Source organism: Nerophis lumbriciformis, linkage group LG03, assembly GCF_033978685.3.
Source record: "Nerophis lumbriciformis linkage group LG03, RoL_Nlum_v2.1, whole genome shotgun sequence".
In the NCBI taxonomy this organism is placed as follows: domain Eukaryota; kingdom Metazoa; phylum Chordata; class Actinopteri; order Syngnathiformes; family Syngnathidae; genus Nerophis; species Nerophis lumbriciformis.
The window spans coordinates 16,088,637-16,113,723 of NC_084550.2; the positions used below are offsets into that span (position 1 = coordinate 16,088,637).

Consider the following 25,087-nt stretch of genomic DNA (forward strand, 5'->3'; position numbering starts at 1 on the left):
TAGTGGTAGGTTCTTAAGAACAGCAAAGTGTTCTTGTCCTGTCATATGGAAGATCTTTTGACTAAATATATGTTCCTAAAACAGCAAAAGTGCTCCTGTCATATAGAAGATCTTTGACTAAATGTATGTTCCTAAAACAGCAAAAGTGCTCCTGTCATACAGAAGATCTTTGACTAGCGGTAAGTTCTTAAAACAGCAAAGTGTTTCTGTCATATAGAAGATCTTTGACTAGCGGTAAGTTCTTAAAACAGCAAAGTGCTCCTGTCATTTAGAGGATCTTTGACTAAAAATATGTTCCTAAAACAGCAAAGTGCTCCTGTCATATAGAAGATCTTTGACTAAAAATATGTTCCTAAAACAGCAAAGTGCTCCTGTCATACAGAAGATCTTTGACTAGCGGTAGGTTCTTGAAACAGCAAAGTACTCCTGTCATATAGAAGATCTTTGACTAGTGGTAGGTTCTTAAAAGAGCAAAGTGCTCCTGTCATATAGAAGATCTTTGACTAGCGGTAGGTGCTTGAAACAACAAAGTGCTTCCGTCTTATAGAAGATCTTTGACTAGCAGTCAAATCTTAAAACAGCAAAGTGCTCCTGTCATATAGAAGATCTTTGACCAGCAGTCAAATCTTAAAACAGCAAAGTGCTCCTGTCATATAGAAGATCTTTAACTAGCAGTAGGTTCTTGAAACAGCAAAGTGCTCCTGTCTTTTAGAAGATCTTTGACTAGCAGTCAAATCTTAAAACAGCAAAGTGCTCCTGTCATATAGAAGATCTTTGACTAGCAGTCGAATCTTAAAACAGCAAAGTGCTCCTGTCATATAGAAGATCTTTAACTAGCAGTAGGTTCTTGAAACAGCAAAGTGCTCCTGTCTTTTAGAAGATCTTTGATTAGCAGTCAAATCTTAAAACAGCAAAGTGCTCCTGTCATATAGAAGATCTTTGACTAGCGGTAGGTTCTTGTAACAGCAAAGTGCTCCTGTCATATAGAAGATCTTTGACTAGCGGTAGGTTCTTAAAAGAGCAAAGTGCTCCTGTCATATAGAAGATCTTTGACTAGCGGTAGGTTCTTGAAACAGCAAAGTGCTCCTGTCATATAGAAGATCTTTGACTAGCAGTCAAGTCTTTAAAACAGCAAAGCGCCTCATCATATAGAGAATCTTTGACTAGCAATAGTATCTTTAAAAACAACAAAGCTGCCTCATGGCAAATAGAGGATCTTTGACTTGCAGTAGGATCTTAAAACAGCAAACGCGCTCCTGTCATATAGAGGATCTTTGACTGAAAAATACGTTCTTAAGCACTCCCGTCAGATAGATGTACTTTGACTTGTGTTTTTGGAGCAGGTTAATGTAATACTCGCAGTGACCAGCAGGGGGTAATGCTGAACCACATTTTGTTGTTCAAAAGCCTTACATAAGTGGTATGATCAACAATAAAAACAAAGTCAGGTATTAAATCAAGATAACAACTTTTGTCCACATTATGTACACTCCACAAACTAATACCATAACGAGGAGGTTGAAATATTATGTTATGTTCAATCAAAAGTGCAAGTGTACCTAATGTTGTGGTCAATGAGTGCATGAACCACCATTTTATTTCAAATAAACCCACAATTAGATGTTAAACAATAGGGTGTCAATTTATGGATAAAAGTTTATGCTAATAGAATAACTACTATTAATAAAGTACTGTGTCACCTACAATACAAATTAAATTACAATTATGACAAAATTAAATATACATGGTCACAATCATTTGAATATATGTATTTAAAGTAGAGTCTTAAATCAGAGGTGCATACATGGTCCACATCTGGCACATTCTAAAAATATCATTGAAAAAAAACAACACATTAAAAAGTGGAATAAAAGCGCAAACTGGTGAAATATAACAATAAAAAGTTGCAATGTTGACTCTGATAACAAAGCTGTCATTTTTCATTACTAAAAAAAACAAACAATAATGTATCAAAATCAATGTTGTTATGAATTATTGACCTATTTTCTACATCACATCCAAAATTCCACTTTGAAATATTTTTTGGGGAGAAATATTGCATATTTTATGTGTGTTTGCCACAAAAAAAGTGTTCTTTGACAAAAAGGGTGTAAAACAAAAACATAAAAAAATGATTAAAATACGATATTCGATCTCAAGTGGAGCTAGAGCACAGGTGTCAAACTCAAGGCCCGGGGGCCGGATCAGTCTATGTGGCCCGCGAAAGCCTGGGAAAAATGTGTCTTAATAAAATACTTCTTTTTTTTTTTTTTTAATAACGCAAATAATTATTTTGATTTTGACAGGAAAAAATGCGTATCTTCTAAACATTATAATCTAATACTGCCAAATATTACATTTTAATATATAGTGTTTTACAAAAATATGTTAGTAAAGATAACATTAGTTTGTACATGAAAAAAATCTAAATAATATGATAATATGAGGTGATTACTGGTACACATTTACATCAATGCTGTCAAATGATATTTTAATTTTTTTAAATTTTGATTAATCACATGTTATTGCCCGCATGCATAATTTTAATACATTTTTAAAAAGCGGCCCTCTGAAGGCAGTTATTACAGCAATGTGGCCCCCAATGAAAACAAGTTTGACACCCTTCATCTAGAGACGTATGTGTTGAAAGTAAAACAAAGAAAATGTATGATCTATTTTTACACTTTTATGAGTGGGGCCCATTTTTGGGGGAAATATTGCATATTTTGTGTGTTTGCCATAAAAAAAGTGTCTTTTGACAAAAAGGACATAAAAAAAAAACATAAAAACATTTTAAAAAATTATATTCGACAAATAAATCTGAAGTAGATCTAGTAGTAGAAAAAATGTATGACTTATTTTTAACACTTTTATCACTTTTTGATCATTTAAGTGAGATTTTTTTTTTAAACAGTCATTGCTCAAAAAATAATAACAAAGTAAAATCAATGTTATGAATTTAAGGCTCCAACTACTTCACATCAAATATTCCACTTTGAAATATTTTTGGGGGAAATGTTGCATATTTTGTGTGTTTGCCATAAAAAAGTGTTTTTTGACATAAAGGACATTAAAAAAAAACATAAAAAATAATTAAAAAATTATATTCGACAAATAGATCTGATGTAGATCTAGAGACTTATGTGTTGAAAAAATAAATTAAATGTATGACTTATTTTTAACACTTTTATGAGTTGGGCCCATTTGGATCCTGATCATTTAAGTGGGATTTTTTTTTTTATTAAACTGTCATTGCTCAAAAAATAATAACAAATTAAAATCAATGTTATGAATTTAAGGCTCCAACTACCTCACATCAAATATTGCACTTTAAAATATTTTTGGAGGAAATATTGCATATTTTGTGTGTTTGCCATAAAAAAGTGTTTGGACATAAAATAACCCCCAAAAAAACATTTTTAAAAATCATATTCGACAAATAAATATGAAGTAGATCTAGTAGTAGAAAAAATGTATGACTTATTTTTAACACTTTTATGAGTGGGGCCCATTTGGATCCTGATCATTTAAGTGAGATTTTTTTTTTAAACTGTCATTGCTCAAAAAATAATAAAGTAAAATCAATGTTATGAATTTAAGGCTCCAACTACTTCACATCAAATATTCCACTTTGAAATATTTTTTGGGGAAATGTTGCATATTTTGTGTGTTTGCCATAAAAAAGTGTTTTTTGACAAAAAGGACATAAAAAACCCCCCATAAAAATAATTTAAAAATTATATTTGACAAATAAATATGAAGTAGATCTAGTAGTAGAGAAAATGTATGACTTATTATTAACACTTTTATGAGTGGGGCCCATTTGGATCCTGATCATTTAAGTGAGATTTTTATTTTTTTTAACTGTCATTGCTCAAAAAATAATAAAGTAAAATCAATGTTATGAATTTAAGGCTCCAACTACTTCACATCAAATATTCCACTTTGAAATATTTTTTGGGGAAATATTGCATATTTTGTGTGTTTGCCATAAAAAAGTGTTTTTTGACAAAAAGTACACTAAAAAAACAAAACATAAAAAATAATTTAAAAATTATATTCGACAAATAGATCTGAAGTAAAGGACATATGTATTTAAAGTTTAAAAAAAAATGTATGACTTATTTTTAACACTTTTATGAGTGGGGACCATTTGGATCCTGATCATTTAAGTGGGATTTTTTTTTTTAATTAAACTGTCATTGCTCAAAAAATAATAACAAATCAAAATCAATGTTATGAATTTAAGGTTCCAACTACTTCACATCAAATATTCCACTTTGAAATATTTTTTGGGGAAAATATTGCATATTTTGTGTGTTTGCCATAAAAAAGTGTTCTTTGACAAAAAGTACATAAAAAAACGCAGATAAAAAATAATTTTAAAATTATATTCGACAAATAGATCTGAAGTAGATCCAGAGACTTATGTGTTCAAAAAATAAATGACTTATTTTTAACACTTTTATGAGTTGGGCCCATTTGGATCCTGATCATTTAAGTGGGATTTTTTTTAAATTAAACTGTCATTGCTCAAAAAATAATAACAAATTAAAATCAATGTTATGAATTTAAGGCTCCCACTACTTCACATCAAATATTCCACTTTGAAATATTTTTTGGGGAAAATATTGCATATTTTGTGTGTTTGCCATAAAAAAGTGTTCTTTGACAAAAAGTACATAAAAAAACGCAGATAAAAAATAATTTTAAAATTATATTCGACAAATAGATCTGAAGTAGATCCAGAGACTTATGTGTTCAAAAAATAAATGACTTATTTTTAACACTTTTATGAGTTGGGCCCATTTGGATCCTGATCATTTAAGTGGGATTTTTTTTTAATTAAACTGTCATTGCTCAAAAAATAATAACAAATTAAAATCAATGTTATGAATTTAAGGCTCCCACTACTTCACATCAAATATTCCACTTTGAAATATTTTTTGGGGAAAATATTGCATATTTTGTGTGTTTGCCATAAAAACATGTTTTTTGACAAAAAGGACATAAAAAACCCCCATAAAAAATTATTAAAAAATTATATTTGACAAATAGATCTGATGTAGATCTAGAGACTTATGTGTTGAAAAAATAAATAAAATGTATGACTTATTTTTAACACTTTTATGAGTGGGGCCCATTTGGATCCTGATCATTTAAGTGGATTTTTTTCTTTATTACACTGTCATTGCTCAAAAAATAATAACAAATTAAAATCAATGTAATGAATTTAAGGCTCCAACTACTTCACATCAAATATTCCACTTTGAAATATTTTTGGGGAAATATTGTATATTTTGTGTGTTTGCCATAAAAAAATTGTTTTTTGACAAAAAGGACATAAAAAAACCAAAATAAAAAATAATTTAAAAATTATATTCGACAAATAGATCTGAAGTAGATCTAGAGACTTACTGTATGTGTTGAAAAAATAAATAAAATGTATGACTTATTTTTAACACTTTTATGAGGTGGGCCCATTTGGATCCTGATCATTTAAGTGAGATTTTTTTTTTAAACTGTCATCCATCCATCCATTTTCTACCGCTTGTCCCTTTTGGGGTCGCGGCGGGTGCTGGAGCCTATCTGAGTTGCATAAACTGTCATTGCTCAAAAAATAATAACAAATAAAAATCAATGTTATGAATTTAAGGCTCCAACTACTTCACATCAAATATTCCACTTTAACATATTTTTGGGGGAAATGTTGCATATTTTGTGCTTTTGTCATAAAAAAGTGTTTTTTGACAAAAAGTACATTAAAAAAAACAACATAAAAAATAATTTAAAATTGTATTCGACAAATAGATCTGACGTAGATCCAGAGACTTATGTGTTGAAAGTAAAAAAAAAAAAATGTATGGCTTATTTTTAACACTTTTATGAGTGGGGCCCATTTGATTTATGAGTGGGGCCCATTCGAAACCTGATCATTTAAGTGGGATTTTTTTTTTTATTAAACTGTCTTTGCTCAAAAAATAATAACACATTCAAATCAATGTTATTATGAATTTAAGGCTCCAATTACTTCACAACAAATATTCCATTTTAAAAATCTTTTGGGGAAAATATTGCCAAAAAAAACAGGGTTTTGACAAAAATGGCAAAAAACATAAAGAAAATACTTTGTATCGACAGATAGGCCTGAAATTGAATAAAATAATATATTGCTTATTTTTATATAACATTTGTAAGACTGAGACACTTCCAGGTCCCCGAAAACCAAACTTGAGGGGAGCCGAATAGGTTAAAAAAATAAATAAAATCCATCTATTTTATTGGTTTTAAAAATGAAAAATATCAAAATGGCCCACAGTAAAAAAAAAAGTTTGCTTTAAATGATTACTGACATTATTTCCTTTCTAATTGGGCTACTGAATGACAATGACCAAAAAAAATAATTTTCAAAATTAAATAAAAGATTGAACATCATAAGTTGCATAAAAAAATAAATAAAAGGAAAGCTGAACTGGATTTGTTATGTGTGCAGATCAAACAGGACAGCAGATAAAGGAAGGATGCACACATGCACACATGCACACATCGCACTGTATGGAATGGCCTCAATCTCGTTACTTTGCGTAATGACAATAAAGCTGATTCTGATTCTGATTCTGAGTGAAATAATGTCACCGAACAACTCTTCCTTGACAAGATTCTTGTTCTAGTAAAAGCAGGTTGACGCTGCTGTGACGTCATCCAACCCACAGGAGCATTTGTTTGCTTCTAACATTCCTTCTAACGTGTTTTCAATTGCTTTTAGACCTTTGAGCCGAGACTTGGCTAACCTTGCATAAGGCACATCTCACCTGGCGTCCAGTCTCCCGGTGTGGTGAAAGTGCAGCCGGCGGTGCACTCCGTCTGCCCGTACGCCTCGTACACCTGCAGGGGTGGGGGGCACTGTGGGTCAGTACTGAGCGTGTTAGCATTTTAGCATCAACTTGTTGTTTTTGGAAAAGTCATAAAACGTCAAGACGGCTACAGTTACTTCATTTCTTATGTGTGCCTCTCATTTTATTCAGGGACTAGATTGCCTTATATGATTCATCCATAAACTGATATTAGCCTCATAATAATCATGTTACCTCTGCCAGATTATTGAATTATTAATATTTTTTGTCACCTAATTAGCTAGTGAAACTTTCAGAAAATGCCCGAAATGGGATAAGAAACATGTGACTAGATTTTGGGCATTCAGATTAGTTTTTTGACAGGATTATTAACTATCTGCGCTGGTTTCCTTGCCAATGGTTGCCATGAAGGCGGGACATGTTGTTATATGTCCGTGCAAAGATGATGAGTGTGTTGTGTCACTTGCAGATTTCACGCCAAAATAAACCCTGACTGGATACCAAGTTCTGAGCATTCAAGTAGAACATTTTAAACTTCTTCTCCTGGTGACATTATGACGATAACATTGCATTTGTGTCCAAATATTTGGTTCTTTATAAAGGTGTTTAAATCATGCAAGTGAATAAAAACCTGTGATTAACCATGATTAATCCAAATGTAAGTGTGATTTATCTGATTAAAGAAATTAATAACTTGACAGCACAAACCTTTTTTTATTATGCTTTTATTTGTATTATTTTCTTTTTTGAATTATTTAAAAAAATGTTTTATTCATTCATTATGTATTTTTAATTATGTTTTTATATTTATTCTTTTCTTTCTTTAATTATTTTGTTTAACTTTTTAATTAATGTATTTTTATATACTCCTCTCTGAGCTGCCACCTTAACGTGGTAGAGGAGTTTGCGTGTCCCAATGATCCTAGGAGCCATGTTGTCCGGGGGCTTTATGCCCCTTGGTAGGGTCTCCCAAGACAAACTGGTCCTAGGTGAGGGATCAGACAAAGAGCAGCTCGAAGACCTCCATGAAAAAGAAAAAACAAGGACCCAGATTTCCCTCGCCCGGACGCGGGTCACCGGGGCCCCCCTCTGGAGCCAGGCCCGGAGGTGGGGCACGATGGCGAGCGCCTGGTGGCCGGGCCTGTCCCCATGGGGCCCGGCCGGGCACAGCCTGAAGAGGCAACGTGGGTCCCCCCTCCAATGGGCTCACCACCCATAGCAGGGGTCATAGAGGTCGGGTGCGATGTGAGCTGGGCGACAGCCAAAGGCAGGGCACTTGGCGGTCCGATCCTCGGCTACAGAAGCTAGCTCTTGGGACGTGGAACGTCACCTCGCTGGGGGGGAAGGAACCTGAGCTAGTGCGCGAAGTGGAGAAGTTCCGGCTAGATATAGTCGGACTCACTTCGACGCACAGCAAGGGCTCTGGAACCAGTTCTCTCGAGAGGGGCTGGACTCTCTTCCACTCTGGCGTTGCCGGCAGTGAGAGGCGACGGGCTGGGGTGGCAATTCTTGTTTCCCCCCGGCTCAGAGCCTGTACGTTGGAGTTCAACCCGGTGGACGAGAGGGTAGCTTCCCTCCGCCTTCGGGTGGGGGAACGGGTCCTGACTGTGGTTTGCGCGCTCAGAGTACCCACCCTTTTTGGATTCACTCGAGGGAGTACTTGAGAGTGCTCCCCCGGGTGATTCCCTCGTGCTACTGGGGGACTTCAATGCTCATGTTGGCAACGACAGTGAAACCTGGAGAGGCGTGATTGGTAAGAATGGCTGCCCGGATCTGAACCCGAGCGGTGTTTTGTTATTGGACTTTTGTGCCCGTCACAGATTGTCCATAACGAACACCATGTTCAAACATAAGGGTGTCCATATGTGCACTTGGCACCAGGACACCCTAGGCCGCGGTTCCATGATCGACTTTGTAGTTGTGTCATCGGATTTGCGGCCTCATGTTTTGGACACTCGGGTGAAGAGAGGGGCGGAGCTTTCTACCGATCACCACCTGGTGGTGAGTTGGCTGCGATGGTGGGGGAGGATGCCGGACAGACCTGGCAGGCCCAAACGCATTGTGAGGGTTTGCTGGGAACGTCTGGCAGAGTCTCCTGTCAGAGAGAGTTTCAATTCCCACCTCCGGAAGAACTTTGAACATGTCACGAGGGAGGTGCTGGACATTGAGTCCGAATGGACCATGTTCCGCGCCTCTATTGTCGAGGCGGCTGATTGGAGCTGTGGCCGCAAGGTAGTTGGTGCTTGTCGTGGCGGTAATCCTAGAACCCGTTGGTGGACACCGGCGGTGAGGGATGCCGTCAAGCTGAAGAAGGAGTCCTATCGGGTTCTTTTGGCTCATAGGACTCCTGAGGCAGAGGACAGGTACCGACAGGCCAAGCGGTGTGCGGCTTCAGCGGTCGCAGAGGCAAAAACTCGGACATGGGAGGAGTTCGGGGAAGCCATGGAAAACGACTTCCGGACGGCTTCGAAGCAATTCTGGACCACCATCCGCCGCCTCAGGAGGGGAAAGCAGTGCACTATCAACACCGTGTATGGCGAGGATGGTGTTCTGCTGACCTCGACTGCGGATGTTGTGGATCGGTGGAGGGAATACTTCGAAGACCTCCTCAATCCCACCAACACGTCTTCCTATGAGGAAGCAGTGCCTGGGGAGTCTGTGGTGGGCTCTCCTATTTCTGGGGCTGAGGTTGCTGAGGTAGTTAAAAAGCTCCTCGGTGGCAAGGCCCCAGGGGTAGATGAGATCCGCCCGGAGTTCCTTAAGGCTCTGGATGCTGTGGGGATGTCTTGGTTGACAAGACTCTGCAGCATCGCGTGGACATCGGGGGCGGTACCTCTGGATTGGCAGACCGGGGTGGTGGTTCCTCTCTTTAAGAAGGGGAACCGGAGGGTGTGCTCTAACTATCGTGGGATCACACTCCTCAGCCTTCCCGGTAAGGTCTATTCAGGTGTACTGGAGAGGAGGCTACGCCGGATAGTTGAACCTCAGATTCAGGAGGAACAATGTGGTTTTCGTCCTGGTCGTGGAACTGTGGACCAGCTCTATACTCTCGGCAGGGTCCTTGAGGGTGCATGGGAGTTTGCCCAACCAGTCTACATGTGTTTTGTGGACTTGGAGAAGGCATTCGACCGTGTCCCTCGGGAAGTCCTGTGGGGAGTGCTCAGAGAGTATGGGGTATCGGACTGTCTGATTGTGGCAGTCCGCTCCCTGTATGCTCAGTGCCAGAGCTTGGTCCGCATTGCCGGCAGTAAGTCGGACACGTTTCCAGTGAGGGTTGGACTCCGCCAAGGCTGCCCTTTGTCACCGATTCTGTTCATAACTTTTATGGACAGAATTTCTAGGCGCAGTCAAGGCGTTGAGGGGATCTGGTTTGGTGGCTGCAGGATTAGGTCTCTGCTTTTTGCAGATGATGTGGTCCTGATGGCTTCATCTGGCCAGGATCTTCAGCTCTCACTGGATCGGTTCGCAGCCGAGTGTGAAGCGACTGGGATGAGAATCAGCACCTCCAAGTCCGAGTCCATGGTTCTCGCCCGGAAAAAAGTGGAGTGCCATCTCCGGGTTGGGGAGGAGATCTTGCCCCAAGTGGAGGAGTTCAAGGACCTCGGAGTCTTGTTCACGAGTGAGGGAAGAGTGGATCGTGAGATCGACAGGCGGATCGGTGCGGCGTCTTCAGTAATGCGGACGCTGTATCGATCCGTTGTGGTGAAGAAGGAGCTGAGCCGGAAGGCAAAGCTCTCAATTTACCGGTCGATCTACGTTCCCATCCTCACCTATGGTCATGAGCTTTGGGTTATGACCGAAAGGACAAGATCACGGGTACAAGCGGCCGAAATGAGTTTCCTCCGCCGGGTGGCGGGGCTCTCCCTTAGAGATAGGGTGAGAAGCTCTGTCATCCGGGGGGAGCTCAAAGTAAAGCCGCTGCTCCTCCACATCGAGAGGAGCCAGATGAGGTGGTTCGGGCATCTGGTCAGGATGCCACCCGAGCGCCTCCCTAGGGAGGTGTTTAGGGCACGTCCAACTGGTAGGAGGCCACGGGGAAGACCCAGGACACGTTGGGAAGACTATGTCTCCCGGCTGGCCTGGGAACGCCTCGGGGTCCCACAGGAAGAGCTGGACGAAGTGGCTGGGGAGAGGGAAGTCTGGGCTTCCCTGCTTAGGCTGCTGCCCCCGCGACTCGACCTCGGATAAGCGGAAGAAGATGGATGGATGGATGGTATTTTTATATATGTTCTTATTTTTTCTTGAATTTAATATATATATATATATATATATATATATATATATATATATATATATATATATATATATATATATATATATATATATATATATAATTTGAAATATGTTTTTATTTTTTTTATTTTTTTTCTTGATTTATTTTGTTTCTTTTGGTTAATTGATTTATTTTTAATATGTCTTTATTTGTAATATTTTCTTACTTGGAAAAAAAACCTTTTTTTTTTTTAAAATCTTTTTTTTAATGTTTTTAGATTTTTTATTATTTTACAATTTATTATCTTTTTTTCCTTTCTTGAATTCCAGGGTTAGAGTTTACGGTTGGATAGGGTTAAATTTAAATCAGGCAAGGGAATAATAACCTATGACTAATCATGATTAATCCAAATTAAAAAGTGTGATTAATCTGATTAAAAGAATTCATAATTTGACAGCACATACATTTATTGATATATTTAAAAAAAAAAAAAAAAAAAAGAAAGTTATTTCTTGAATTATTGTTTAAAACCTTCTCATTAATGTATTTTTTTAAATTTTGAATTATGTTTTTATATTTATTATTTTCTTTCTTGAATTAAAAATAAGCGGTAGAAAATGGATGGATGGATGGATGGATTAAAAAAAACAACGTTTTTATTCATGTATTTATTTTAATTATGTTTTTATTTTTATTATTTTATTTCTTGAATATTTGTAAAAACTACTGATTTATTTATTTTTAATTATGTTTTTATATTTATTATTTTCTTTCTTAAATTTTTTTGTTTAACTTTTTAATTTTCTTGAATTTAATATACATATATATTTACATATGATTTGAAATATGTTTATATTTTTATTCTTTTATTTCTTGATTTATTTTTTTATTTTGTGTTTATTGATCTATATGTAATATGTCTTTATTTGTAATATTTTGTTACTTGAATATATATGAGGACCGGTGAACAAGTTAGGACATAAGTCATGGTCCCAATATGGAAAACCGTTGCATCTAATAGAGAAAGTCTCATTTGCACCCCTGGTGGTGAGATCTATCAAAATGAGGGTGGTCCCAAAAAGAAGGGATTTTTCAAATTGACTGTGTGTTGGTTTTAAAAGGGCCCTGCGATGAGGTGGCTACTTGTCCAGGGTGTACTCCGCCTTCCGCCCGAATGTAGCTGAGATAGGCTCCAGCGCCCCCCGCGACTCCGAAGGGAATAAGCGGTAATAAATGGATGGATAGATGGTTTTAAAAGTGCTCCCCCTCTGGTCAACATATGAAATAACAAGTGTGTGTAAGAAATTGAAATGCGCCCCCTATGGCCAAAATTAATTAAAAAAATATGTATATAGAGACATATTGTAATAACTTGAAGTAAATAATGAAAATTAAACACCAATTACAAACAAAACAAGCCGCTGCTCCTCCACATCGAGAGGAGCCAGATGAGGTGGTTCGGGCATCTGGTCTGGATGCTACCGGAACGCCTCCCTAGGGAGGTGTTTAGGGCACGTCCGACCGGTAGGAGGCCGCGGGGAAGACCCAGGACACGTTGGGAAGACTATGTCTCTCGGCTGGCCTGGGAACGCCTCGGGGTCCCACAGGAAGAGCTGGACGAAGTGGCTGGGGAGAGGGAAGTCTGGGCTTCCCTGCTTAGGCTGCTGCCCCCGCGACCCGACCTCGGATAAGCGGAAGAAGATGGATGGATGGACATTTAAAAAATAAAAAAAATAACTAAAAGCAGTCTTTTTCTCACAATGTGTCAACGTTTTTCTTATAAAATTGGGAACAATTTCTCATATTCTTTCTGTTTCTGTAATATTGAAATATTTTCTCGTAAAATTATTACTTTTTTATGTTAAATCATTACTTTTTCATGCAAAATGGTGACATTTGTCATATAAAATTCTGACTTTTATCACAATATTGCCAATTTTTTTGTTGTTCTTGTAAAATAGTGACATTTTTGGAGTAAAATTCAGACTGCTATTATAATATTGCCAAAATGTTAGTTTTCTTATAAAATTGTGACTTTTGTCGAGCAAAATGACGACTCTTTTCATAAAACTGCCAACATTTTAAGCTTTTCATGAAAAATTGCGACTGTTATTGAGTAAAATTACAACTTTTATCATAATATTGCGCAAATGTTCAGTTTTTCTTGTCAAATTTTGACTTGCGTTGAGTAAAATTACGACTTTTATCAATAGTACTGCCAAAATTCTTAAGTTTTTCTTGTGAAATTCCAAATAATTTTTCACAACAAGCTTTTTTATATTTGCATAGTATGTATATATTATTAATGTTGTAAAAACAAATCTTTATATATCTAGAAAGGGTGGTCTTAAAGAGGGATTTTTCAAATTGACTGTGTGTCGGTTTTAAAAGTGCGCTCCCTCTGGTCAACATATGAAATAACAAGTGTGTGTAAGAAATAGAAATACGCCCCATTTGGCCAAAATTAATTTAAAAAATAAAATACATATGTATATAGAGACATACTGTAATAACTTGAAGTAAATAATGAAGATTAAAAAACAATTACAAACAAAAAACAACAACATATTTTTTACTAAAAGCAGTCTTTTTCTCACAATGTCTCAACTTTTTTCTTATAAAATTGGGAACAATTTCTCATATTCTTTCTGTTTCTGTCATATTGCAATATTTTCTTGTAAAATTATTACTTTTTCATGCAAAATGGTGACATTTGTCATGTAAAATTCAAACTTTAATCACAATATTGCCAATTGTTTTGTTGTTCTTGTAAAATAGTAACATTTTTTCAGTAAAATTATGACTTTTGTCATAATTTTGCCAAGTAAAATTCCAATTATTATTATAATATTGCCAAAATGTTGAAGTTTTCTTGTGACTTTTGTCGAGTGAAATTACGACTTTTCATAAAATTGCCAACATTTTAATCTTTTCTCGTAAAATTGCGACTGTTATTGAGTACAATTCCAACTTTTATCATATTGCACAAATGTTCAGTTTTTCTTGACTTGGGTTGAGTAAAATGACGACTTTTATTATAAAACTGACAAAAAAAATCTGAGTTTTTCTTGTGAAATTGTGACCTTTTTTCTTGTGAATTTGTGACCTTTTTTCTTGTGAAATTCCAACTCATTTTTCACATAAAGCTGTTTTATATTTGCATAGTATGTATATATTATTAATGCTGAGGTCTCAAGAAGGTAAAAAATACAAGAAGGTGTGTGTGTGTGTGTGTGTGTGTGTGTGTGAGACCTGGCATCCGAGAGCTGCTCTGAGGAATCCGAGCACTGTGGGTGAAGTGGGTGCCGCTCCTGTTATGATCATCCTCAGCCTCCCGCCCAGGCTGGCCTGCATGAACACAACAATAATAATAACAACAATGGCCGTGATAACCATCTTTAACGCTGTGACATCATCAGCGTTTATCTGCGGGCGACCATCTCTCCTTGGGGGTGAGGATGAGAGCTTACCTGGATCTTGCTGAAGAAGACCTTGTCCCAGACGCTGTCGCTGCGAATGATGCCGCTGCTGACCTCGGCGCCTTTTCTCTTGGCGGCGAAGTTGAGGAGCCAACGCTTGAGCGGGCTGTTGGCCTGGCTGAAGATCTGCACACACACGTAGCGAGAACAACGTCGACGATGTTTTGCAAGCCGGTCCAAGGGCGCGGCCCGCTGAACGCACCTTGTCGTACATGCGGTTGAGCAGGCGAGGAACCACGGGGAAGATGGTGGGCCGTAGGGCCTTCATGTCGTCGGGGAGGAGGCGGATGTCGCCCTGGTAGAAGCCTATTCGCCCGCCGTGACAGTAGACCACCGACTGCACACAACACAGCGCTCGGTTAGCACAACAGCATTCGTGAAAAATCAGGGGCGGCCAAAATTTTCCGTTGAGGGTCGCACACTGAAAAGTGAAAGCATGCGGGGTCCATTTTGATATTTGTCATTTTCTAAACCAGGGATGTCAAACTGGTTTTTATTGAGGGCCACATGGCACTTATGGCTGCCATCAGAGGGCCACTTGTAACAGCCAATAATGCATGAATTTGCCTCTAGATCAGGGGTCCCCAAACTTTTTGACTAGGGGGCCGCATTGGGTTAAAAATATTTGGTATACATATATATATATATATATATATATATATATACACACACACACATATATACATATAAATATATATATATATATATATATATATATATATATACATACAGTATATACACACAGACACATATATCCATATATATATATATATATATATATATCCATTAAAAAAAAAAAAATATATATACATATATATACTGTGTATATATATATATATATATATATATATGTATGTACATATACATACATACACACACACACATATATCCATATATATCTATCTATCTATATATACACACACACATATATCCATAAATATATAAATATATATATATATATATATATATATATATATATATATATATATATATATATATATATAGTCGCGATCAAAAGTTTACATACACTTGTAAAGAACATAATGTCATGGCTGTCTTGAGTTTCCAATAATTTCTACAACTCTAATTTTTTTGTGATAGAGTGATTGGAGCACATACTTGTTAGTCACAAAAAACGTTCATTAAGTTTGGTTTTTTTATGAATTTATTATGGGTCTACTGAAAATGTGAGCAAATGTGCTGGGTCAAAAGTATACATACAGCAATGTTAATATTTGGTTACATGTACCTTGGCAAGTTTCACTGCAATAAGGCGCTTTTGGTAGCCATCCACAAGCTTCTGCTTGAAGTTTTGACCACTCCTCTTGACAAAATTGGTGCAGTTCAGCTAAATGTGTTGGTTTTCTGATATGGACTTGTTTCTTCAGCATTGTCCACACATTTAAGTCAGGACTTTTGGGAAGGCCATTCTAAAACCTTCATTCTATCCTTTACCACTTTTGGCGTGTGTTTGGGGTCATTGTCCTGTTGGAACACCCAACTGCGCCCAAGACCCAACCTCCGGGCTGATGATTTGAGGTTGTCCTGAAGAGTTTGGAGGTAATCCTCCTTTTTCATTGTCCCATTTACTCTCTGTAAAGCACCAGTTCCATTGGCAGCAAAACAGGCCCAGAGCATAATACTACCACCACCATGCTTGACGGTAGGAATGGTGTTCCTTGGATTAAAGGCCTCACCTTTTCTCCTCCAAACATATTGCTGGGTATTGTTGCCAAACAGCTCAATTTTTGTTTTATCTGACATCAAATGGACAAAGACAAGACCTTCTGGAGGAAAGTTCTGTGGTCAGATGAAACAAAAATTGTCTTGCAGTAAGAAACATACTTTATTTGTCGGCATGGAGGCGAGGATTAGTGATTTAGAAGTAGCTAAAACACTGCAGACTGCGGCTGGATGTTAACTGCTAGCGAGTTAGCCATGTCTTAAAGCACCTCTTGCTGAGGGCGTTTCAGTGTTATAACTTCACCTTTATCTTTAATTATTTTTAGGCCAAAATGCGGCCGTTCTCCCTTTTCTGTCTACACACTGTGTCTGCTTGTAAGTACTCCGTGTGTGTGTGTGCGCTGCCGAAAATGCTCCTCTGCTCGTAAACCAGCAATGTCACGACGTGACGACAACGGGGGTGCGCGAGTGGTACTTTTTAGAGGCGGTATAGTACCAAATATGATCCATTAGCATCGCGGTACTATACTAATACCGGTATGATCATATTAGTATCGACTAGATACGCTCCTGTACTTGGTATCATTACAGTGGATGTCAGGTGTAGATCCACCCATGACCTTTGTTTACATCTTGACGCCAATGAGCTACGGTGTGTAGTGAAGCATGTTTAGCTATTCCTCGTCCTGCAGTGATAATGATACTTGTAAGAAACTTACTTTAGTTGTCGCCATGGAGGTGAGGATAAGTGATTTAGAAGTAGCTAAAACACTGCCGATTGCGGATAGTTATAAGTTATGTTATAGCTAAAAAAGTCCGATAGTGGCTTTTTTTATCCGATATTCCGATATTGTCCAACTCTTAATTACGATTCCGATATCAACCAATTCCGATATATACAGTCGTGGAACTAACACATTATTATGCCTAATTTTGTTGTGATGCACCGCTGGATGCATTAAACAATGTAACAAGGTTTTCCAAAATAAATCAACTCAAGTTATGGAAAAAAAAAAATGCCAACATGGCACTGCCATATTTGTTATTGAAGTCACAAAGTGCATTATTTTTTTTAACATGCCTCAAAACAGCAGCTTGGAATTTGGGACATGAGGTTGGTGGGGTGGGTAGGGGCTGGCGGGGGGTGTATATTGTAGCGTCCCGGAAGAGTTAGTGCTGCAAGGGGTTCTGGGTATTTGTTCTGTTGTGTTTATGTTGTGTTACGGTGCGGATGTTCTCCCGAAATGTGTTTGTCACTCTTGTTTGGTGTGGGTTCACAGTGTGGCGCATATTTGTAACAGTGTTAAAGTTGTTTATACGGCCATCCTCAGTGTGACCTGTATGGCTGTTGACCAAGTATGCCTTGCATTCACTTGTGTGTGTGAAAAGCCGTAAGTATTATGTGATTGGGCCGGCACGCAAAGGCAGTGCCTTTAAGGTTGATTGGTGCTCCGTACGTTCAGTTTTAAAAAGTCATACATTTTACTTTTTGAAACCGATACCGATAATTTCCGATACCACATTTTAAAGCATTTATCATCTCCAGCTATAACTTCACCTTTGTCGTTAGTTTTTAAGCCAAAATGCGTCCGTTCTCCCTTTGTCTGTCTACACACTGTGTCTGCTTGTAAGTACTCTGTGATTGTGCGCTGCCGAACATGCTCCTCTGCTCGTAAAACCAGCAATGTCACGACAAAAAAAGAGGGCGGCGAAGACCGGTACTTTTTAGAGGCGGTATAGTACCGCATGATTCATTAGTATCGCGGTACTATATTAATACCGGTATACCGTACAACCCGACTTACATCACGTCGTTTTTTTACAGTTTTTCCCCCAGGCCGCACTTTGGACACCCCTGGGGCGGTATAGCTCAGTTGGTAGAGTGGCCGTGCCAGCAACTTGAGGGTTCCAGGTTCGATCCCCGCTTCCGCCATCCTAGTCACTGCCGTTGTTTTCTTGGGCAAGACACTTTACCCACTTGCTCCCAGTGCCACCCACACTGGTTTAAATGTAACTTAGATACTGGGTTTCACTAGGTAAAAGCGCTTTGAGTCACTAGAGATAAGCGCTATATAAATATAATTCACTTCACTGATGTACGCCCCCGTCAAACATCCTCTCTCAGAGACGACGATCAAATCTGCTGTTTTATTTGAGTTCCCATAAGGAGTGTTGTGCAACACACAGACATGGGACAACTCCGACCATATATGGACTTCCACCACACGCAGCTGTGGCAGGCCGTTGAATGGGGGGAAGAAAAAAGTTCACCACCAGTATCATTTTTTTTTTCTTTCCCCGAGGCCGTCTGAGGACATGGCCCGGTCGAGGCTCCGCCCCTTTTCATTGTGATATCTGGGCTTTGTGCGTGCACGCGCGTAAAACACCTACTATCCCCAGAAAGTGTCCAAAACGCCTGCAGGCAAACAAACCAGGCTGGTTGGACCAGCCAGGACCTGCCTGGCACGTTGCATGAGAAGTTGTAAAAAAAAAAAAAAAAAAAAAAAAAATGTTGTAATGGATAATAAAAAAATGACATAACATCTTCCCACATCCTTGACGCCGTTACCTGGATGAGCCTCTCGAACATGTGGGCCAGCGGCAGGAAGGAGATGAGGCAGTCGTCCTGGTTGGGGAAAATCACCTTCTGCAAGAGCAGGAAGGGGCGCAGTCAGAAGGGTTGGAAGTGAAATTAAAAAAAAAAAAAAGTGCTTGTTGGGTCACTCACATCGGTGACTTTCAGGAAGCCTGAAAAGTCCGCCACCACATTCCCGTGAGTGAGCATGACCCCTTTTGGGTTCCCTGTGGACACGTGAAGAACCACACATGAAGGTCCACACATTAGGTACACTAAGAGTGATGACCCCAATAAAATAGGGTCATTTCAAAATGTTTTGCTTTTATTGTTTGATTTAGTCTTTGAATGTGTGTGTATATATATATATATATGCTAAATATTAATGCAGTTAATTAAAAAACAATAACAGAAGAAAACAACAATTAACAATAATTAAAAAAAACTAGGGCTGCAACAACTAATCGATTATAAAAATAGTTGGCGATTAATTTAGTCATCGATTCGTTGGATCCCCTAACCCTAACCCTAACCCTATTTTTTTATAAACCTTTATTTATAAACTGCAACATTTACAAACAGCTGAGAAACAATAATCCAAATAAGTATGGTGCCAGTATGCTGTTTTTTTCCCAATAAAATACTGGAAAGGATAGAAATGTAGTTTGTCTCTTTTATCCGATTATTAATCGATTAATCGAAGTAATAATCGGCAGATTAATCGATTATCAAATTAGTTGCAGTCCTAAAAAAAAAACACACACCCTTTTGTGGTGTTCAGGTCTGTGGGACCCGTTTTCATTTTTTATTAAAAGAAAAACGATACAATTAATAAATTTTTCAAACCGAGACTCACTGACATTGGCTCATTTTCTGTGAAGAACATATATCAGAATACATATTTAATGACCACACACCATACACATTTCTATTACATATAAGATGTCCGGGTCCACTGGACCCAGACATCTTATAATTTCCACACTAATAGAAGTGTGGAAATTGATGTTCTGTGTAACACACACACACACACACACACACACACACACACACACACACACACACACACACACACACACACACACACACACACACACACACACACACACACACACACACACACACACACACACACACACACACACACACACAAGGCAGGCCTAGACAGGAGGAGGACAGAGTGTAGGTACACAGAACATCAGAGGGTCAAATGTGCGAGAAAATGAGAGCAGACAGTGTTGACAAACAATGTTGCAACCTCGTGTGGGAACCGCAGATGCAGAAAAACACAAAAGAAGAATCCCTGTGGGATGCAGAAACTGGCAGAGAAATTTCCCGTGCAACGTTTCATATTGTTGTTACTCAGCCAGCGTTTGTGGGTCTGATGGACCCGTTGCTTTTTGTGGCTTTTAATGCCTCACAATCAAACCCTTTTATGTTAAAATAAAAATCTGTTCAGTATTTTAACATAAAAGTGTTTGATTGTGAGGCATTAAAAGACACAAAATGCATCGGGTCCATCAGACCCACAAACGCTGGCTGAGTAACAACAATATGAACATTACACAAGGGTTAATATAGTCTTTTTTAAGTATTTAAAGATGACATAAATATCAATAAAAGTATATGATTTAATTTATTAATTTACTTGGTAATCACTTAATTGAAATCTTTTTATTTGTGTCATTATTTGAATCAGGGAGTTTCAAACTGTTCAAACGGCTCCCACAGTGGAGTGTTTTAAGTCTCGTCTTGAGATCCACTTTTATTCTTTGGCTTTTAACACTACGTGAGTTGTGTGGTCCTCTGTCCTCTGTTGTCCTTTGTGTTTTTTAAAATGTGGATTTCTATTTACTATTTTAATTGGTTTTACCCTTTAAAATCGTTTTTAATCATATTTATTTTTATATTGGTTTTATATTTATTTATTTTTTTGTTGTTATTCAGTCATTGGTGGAGCCAAGGATAATATTTGAATATTGTTTTTAATATTGTTGTGCAGCACTTTGGAAACATTTTTGTTGTTTAAATGTGCTATATAAATAAAGTGGATTGGATTGGATAAATAAACATCGGCCTTGTTTTTAACGAATACTTAGGCCTACTATGCTACCGTGTTGCACTGTTGATGAGTATGGTGGTACTTGGAGAGCCGAGTTTTTGTTATTTTTATTTTGTAACAATATACATTTATTTTTGTAATTATTTTAATTATATATTTTAATATATTTATACAGTAGGTACACTTTAAATGATGACGACAATACGTTACAATATGTTAATTTCAAAACCATACCTGTTTAACATACAGTATACTATATATATATATATATATATATATATATATATATATATATATATATATATATATATTTTATATATATATATATATAATTTTTTAAATATATATATATATAAAAAGTGTGAATATTGTCTGTCTATCTGTGTTGGCCCTGCGATGAGGTGGCGACTTGTCCAGGGTGTACCCCGCCTTCCGCCCGATTGTAGCTGAGATAGGCTCCAGCGCCCCCCGCGACCCCAAAGGGAATAAGCGGTAGGAAATGGATGGATGGATGGATATATATAAAAATCATCAATCAATCAATCTGCGGTCCCCTCCAAGGTTTCTAATTATATCCCATTGGGTTGAGTTTTTTCTTGGCCTGATGTGGGATCTGAGCCGAGGATGTCGTTGTGGCTTGTGCAGCCCTTTGAGACACTCATGATTCAGGGCCATATAAATAAACTTTGATTGATTGATTAAGTTTACTTAAAATTCTCTGAAGAGCAGGGAAACCTGCGAAACAGGCTTGTAGGGATGAATGTATACATAGTAATTATTTGAAATATATATATATATATATATTTTTTTTAATTAATTATTTATTGTATGGATTACATAAACTTCATCTTCCATTATAGTGTTTTTTTCTAAAAATAATCTGTATCTATTATAGACCTCCTGTAATCAAATAAATATTGCATCATAGTCTCAAACATTGAGATGAGTTATTATATCAAACAGCAAGGAAAGTCATTACACATTTTTTGTTTTATTCATTCAACGTGTCCGACAAAATAATGAAAAGAAGCAATTAGTCATTTTGACAGCTAATTGAGGGGACGTTCCTCTGTTGGCCAGCAGGGGGCAGCCTGGTCACTAATGTAAAATGACACCAGATTGTCTGGAACTGAACTCCCAGCACATTGTTGACTACAAAGGACAACAAAGTGGTGTCACGGTGTTGTCGCCTGTCCTCACCTGTCAAACTGGGCCTTTGTTTTTGTAAACACTTCACTGGTGCATAAAAACACACTAAAGCTTGTTTTCTTAGCACTTACTGTAAACACACCAAAACATCCTCCGCTGTATCTGATAGGAGTTTGTTTGTGTTTAACAATCTTCTACATGTCACAAATGATAGACTGTAATAAATCAGTAAACATAAGTAAAACACAAGTCAATAACGCATTCAAATTTAAGTTAAGTGTAAATAATAAAGTGCAATCGCTAAAGCTTAAGTAATGTGTAGGTGTACACATAAGTATTCATGTACAGTAAGTATAATTGCATATAAGTGTAGGTGTATGCATAAGTATATGTGTACAGTAAGTATAATTACATATAAGTGTAGGTGTATGCATAAGTATACATGCACAGTAAGTATAATTACATTTAAGTGTTGGTGTATGCATAAGTATACATGCACAGTAAGTATAATTACATATAGGTGTAGGCATAAGTATACATGTACAGTAAGTATAATTACATACAACTGCAGATGTATGCATAAGTATACATGTACAGTAAGTATAATTACATATAACTGCAGATGTATGCATAAGTATACATGTACAGTAAGTATAATTACATATAACTGCAGATGTATACATAAGTATGCATGTACAGTAAGTATAATTACATATAAGTGTATGTGTATGCATAAGTATACATGCACAGTAAGTATAATTACATATAAGTATAGGTGTATGCATGAGTATACATGTACAGTAAGTATAATTACATATAAGTGTAGGTGTATGCATAAGTATACATGTACAGTAAGTATATTTACATATAGGTGTAGGCATAAGTATACATGTACAGTAAGTATAATTACATATAAGTGTAGGTGTATGCATGAGTATACCTGTACAGTAAGTATAATTACATATAAGTGTAGGTGTATGCATAAGTATACATGTACAGTAAGTATAATTACATATAAGTGTAGGTGTATGCATAAGTATACATGTACAGTAAGTATAAATACATATAGGTGTATGCATAAGTATATATGTACAGTAAGTATAATTACATATAGGTGTATGCATAAGTTTACATGTACAGTAAGTATAATTACATATAACTGTAGGTGTATGCATAAGTATACATGTACAGTAAGTATAATTACATATAGGTGTAGGCATAAGTATACATGTACAGTAAGTATAAATACATATAAGTAGGTGTATGCATAAGTATATATGTACAGTAAGTATAATTACATATAAGTGTAGGTGTATGCATAAGTATACATGTACAATAAGTATAGTTACATATAGGTGTAGGCATAAGTATACATGTACAGTAAGTATAATTACATATAAGTGCAGGTGTATGCATAAGTATACATGCACAGTAAGTATAATTACCTATAAGTGTAGATGTATGCATAAGTATATATGTACAGTAAGTATAATTACACATAAGTGTAGGTGTATGCATAAGTATACCTGTACAGTAAGTATATTTAAATATAGGTGTAGGCATAAGTATACATGTACAGTAAGTATAATTACAAATAAGTGCAGGTGTATGCATAAGTATACATGCACAGTAAGTATAATTATATATAAGTGTAGGTGTATGCATAAGTATATATGTACAGTAAGTATAATTACATATAAGTGTAAGTGTATGCATAAGTATATATGTACAATAAGTATAATTACATATAAGTGTAGGTGTATGCATAAGTATACATGTACAGCATGCATAATTAAATATAAGTGTAAGTGTATGCATAAGTATACCTGTACAGTAAGTATATTTACATATAGGTGTAGGCATTTGTATACATGTACAGTAAGTATAATTACATGCAGGTGTATGCATAAGTATACATGTACAATAAGTATAATTAAATATAAGTGTAGGTGTATGCATACGTATACATGTACAGCATGTATAATTAAATATAAGTGTAAGTGTATGCATAAGTATACATGTACAGTAAGTATAATTACATATAAGTGTAAGTGATACATTCATGTGTAAGTGTAATCATTAACATAAGTACAAAAATAAGTAAAAGTGCAAACATAAGTATGTGTAGTTGCAATTATAAATAGACATGTGTAAATATAACTGTCAATATGACTATAAGTGTAGGTATAATTATAAATGTAAATATAAGTGTAAATATAAGTATTAGATAAGTGTACATGTAAATATAAGTATTAGTTAAGTATAAGTGTAAATACAAGTATGAATGTAAGTGTAAGAATGTGTAAGTGCAATTACGAAATTAAGTGCAAATATGAGTAAAAGTGTAAGTATAAGTATGTGTATAAGATAACTATGCGAGTAACTATAAGTACAACTATAAGATAAAAATAAGTATAACTATAAGATAAATATAAGTGAGAATATAAGTGTAACTATAAGATAAGTATAAGTGTAAATATAAGTGTAACTATAAGATAAATATAAGTGTAACTATAAGATAACTATAAGTGTAACTATAAGTGTAAATAAAAGTGTAACTATAAGATAACTATAAGTGTAACTATAAGATAAATATAAGTGTAAATATAAGTGTAACTATAAGATAACTATAAGTGTAACTATAAGTGTAAATAAAAGTGTAACTATAAGATAACTATAAGTGTAAATATAAGTGTAACGATAAGATAACTATAAGTGTAAATATAAGTGTAACTATAAGATAATTATAATTGTAAATATAAGTGTAACTATAAGGTAACTATAAGTGTAAATATAAGTGTAACGATAAGATAACTATAAGTGTAAATATAAGTATAACTATAAGATAACTATAAGTGTAAATATAAGTGTAACGATAAGATAACTATAAGTGTAAATATAAGTGTAACTATAAGTGTAAATATAAGTGTAACTATAAGATAAGAATAAGTGTAAATCTAAGTATGAGTGTAAGTATAAGTATGTATGTATAAGTGCAATTATAAGTACAAGTATAATATAATAATAAAAAACATGAATGTACGTAGTGGATGAAGCGAGTGGTTTGGAAAG

The 25,087-nt window shown here is 36.3% G+C and overlaps 1 protein-coding gene across 1 annotated transcript in view; it reads right to left on the reverse strand.

Moving 5' to 3' along the window:
• The window catches only part of acsl6 (acyl-CoA synthetase long chain family member 6), a 94,553-nt gene that overhangs the window by 13,648 nt on the left and 55,818 nt on the right, over window positions 1-25,087 (reverse strand). The window contains exons 10-15 of the mRNA XM_061934243.1: window positions 18,958-19,031; window positions 18,799-18,876; window positions 14,749-14,883; window positions 14,538-14,672; window positions 14,320-14,415; window positions 6,813-6,885 (exon numbers count right to left, since the gene is read on the reverse strand). Of these exons, the coding sequence (XP_061790227.1) occupies window positions 6,813-6,885; window positions 14,320-14,415; window positions 14,538-14,672; window positions 14,749-14,883; window positions 18,799-18,876; window positions 18,958-19,031 (591 nt within the window). The remainder of the gene's footprint in view (window positions 1-6,812; window positions 6,886-14,319; window positions 14,416-14,537; window positions 14,673-14,748; window positions 14,884-18,798; window positions 18,877-18,957; window positions 19,032-25,087) is intronic.